This window comes from Nanorana parkeri, unplaced genomic scaffold (genome assembly GCF_000935625.1).
Source record: "Nanorana parkeri isolate BGI_ZX_2015 unplaced genomic scaffold, ASM93562v1 scaffold359, whole genome shotgun sequence".
Taxonomy (NCBI): Eukaryota; Metazoa; Chordata; class Amphibia; order Anura; family Dicroglossidae; genus Nanorana; species Nanorana parkeri.
The window spans coordinates 683260-685652 of NW_017306627.1; the positions used below are offsets into that span (position 1 = coordinate 683260).

The window sequence follows — 2393 nt, forward strand, 5'->3', positions numbered from 1 at the left end:
CGAACATGCTGAGCATGTTCGGCCGACCCGAAGCCAGCCGCAGCAAGCCGATGTACGGCTGATTTTAGTCGGTGTACGGCTGATTTTAGTCAGTGCACGGCTGAAATCAGCCGTACAAGCCTGAAGTGAATAGCCGAACAGCGTTCGGCTCACTTCACTTCGGGTCGATTTTCACTCAGCTGCCTACAGCAGCTTTGTGAATAGACCCCTTAGAAAGTATCAAAGCCTTTGGATAAAAAAAAACAGCCAGGCAATAAGTATTGTCAGGTATTGTTTCTCAGTACAGCTTTTCTTTAAGCCAACAGGAAACAATTATCCAGCTTCCAATGTTTGCACATATTGTTAACTTTACCTTGTTTTCCCACTGCTCCTTTTAGAAGCTGGAGGAAATACCAATACTTGTGACAGCGCTAGGCCAATCAGAGCTATTATGTGGGAGTACATCATATGCCAGTGAGGAAAAGTGACCACATTTGTTATTTGAAACTCTTTTTCATTAGTAAAATTGCCAGAGCTATGGGGACTACGTAAATAGTGTGCGCTTTTATTCTTCTGATATTTCACTGGAGATTTAATTGATTTGTTGCATTTATCTATTTTTAGCAGAGTAATTCTTTCAACTTCTAATTCATCTGTACTAAAACGCAAAATCTTCTGCACCAACATACAGTATACTATCACCATTGAATGAAAACAGGACCATTGCTAATTGTATAACATACAGTAACTGCTAACCTACAAGTGAGCTGTCAGCTGCTTAGATAAAACCCATTTTACAGCTAACAGCTGAAATAATATTTGCAGCCACTGAGTGACACTCTTACACCTTTCCAGCGCAGCATAAAATATTCCAAGGAAATGTAAACATTGTCTTCTGACAGAAATTGAGAAGGATGCACTGACATTTCTTATTCTTACCTCCTCTCTCATCTTCTTAACCGTCTCACCTTTCTGTTTTGGAAACAAAATCAGAATAAAGAAGAAGCAATGGTAAGGGCTGAGAAAGCTCAGAATTGTACAGAACAATCACAAAAATAATTTATACTGCACTGACCTTCCCAATGATGCTACCGACCTCCTGTAAGAAACATAGAAAGAAGTGATTTTGGATGAAAATAATAACAAATATAATGCCCATTTATGCTTAATTGAAATGTATTTTTTTTGCAGCTTTGAACATTTCTTAGAAACATAGATCTCATAGGTGCCCGGACTGCACCTACGCAATCGACAGGTAGATCGCGATCAACCTTATGGGCACCCCTGATCTAGCACAACATAGCTGATTTGGAAACATTCTCCAATTCAGCTCACTTTCCAGTTCTGCTATGTTGTCCTAGATTGTTCACTTCTCCTGCCTTCTCCAAACTCTTCACCCTTTGTGAATAACCCTGTGAGCTTTCCTTGTGGTAGTTTGTATTGCTGCCTCCTCCTCAAGGCCAAAATATGGGTGCCACTATTTCACAGTTGGATCTCTAGGTTATTTTTATTCTAGATTGTAGACCTGCAAATTCAGGTGGATCTTGCTTGTTTTCCAAAGACATATCAGTGTGTAATCCATTTTGCCACAGAAAAATACAAAACTCAAATACAAGTAACAATGGAGCTGACATATAAGTCTGACAAAACCTTAGTAAGTGGGGGTTATTAAGCTAAGCATATCTACAGAAGCAAGACTGAATAATATGATACATATTGCAATTGTCTACTTGCAACTTTCAGAGAAAATAATGAAGATCTTCATGAATAGCAGACAGGTACTCTCACAATCAATGCCAATTTTTGCAAACATGATATAATCCACATTTTTGGTGTGAAAATTACATTATGGGGTCCCCCCAAACATTATGGGGTCTATTCACTAAGCTGCCGAAGGATCTAGCCGTAGCTATGGCTGATCCTTCGGCTAGCTTCGGCCTCAGGAGCCCTTCAGTTCGGCAGAAGCGAAGGGCTGCTGTATGGGCGATTCACTATAGCCCGTACAGCTCCCGAAGTTGGGCGGGCGGCTCAGTCGAGCCGAAGGCATATGCCCCGGCTCGACTGAGCCGAGGTGAAAGCCGAAGCTGGCCGAACGGCCGGCCGACAGCCTGCTTCTGACAGCTGGGCGGACCCAGCTGTCATCTCACGGCTGGCTCCGACCACTTGCAAAGAGATCAGTGTCCCTGGTTACCAGGGACGCCATCTGTCATTACACACTGAGAACCTGGCGGGGCCGCTATGATATCACAACGGCCTCTCCGTGTTCTCAGTGTGTAATGACAGATTACCTGGTAACCAGGGATGCTGATCTGTCATTACTCTCCCAGACGCTCTGGGAGTCTAATATGGCTCCCGGCCGCCCAGGAGAGAAACACTTTCTCCCGGAAAGGTTTACTCTGCTCGATCGAGCAGAG

At 43.3% G+C, this 2393-nt stretch overlaps 1 protein-coding gene across 1 annotated transcript in view; it reads right to left on the bottom strand.

Moving 5' to 3' along the window:
• LOC108788897 (poly(rC)-binding protein 3-like) overlaps positions 1-2393 on the bottom strand; it is a 162145-nt gene that overhangs the window by 45928 nt on the left and 113824 nt on the right. The window contains exons 4-5 of the mRNA XM_018558799.1: positions 1055-1078; positions 919-951 (exon numbers count right to left, since the gene is read on the bottom strand). Of these exons, the coding sequence (XP_018414301.1) occupies positions 919-951; positions 1055-1078 (57 nt within the window). The remainder of the gene's footprint in view (positions 1-918; positions 952-1054; positions 1079-2393) is intronic.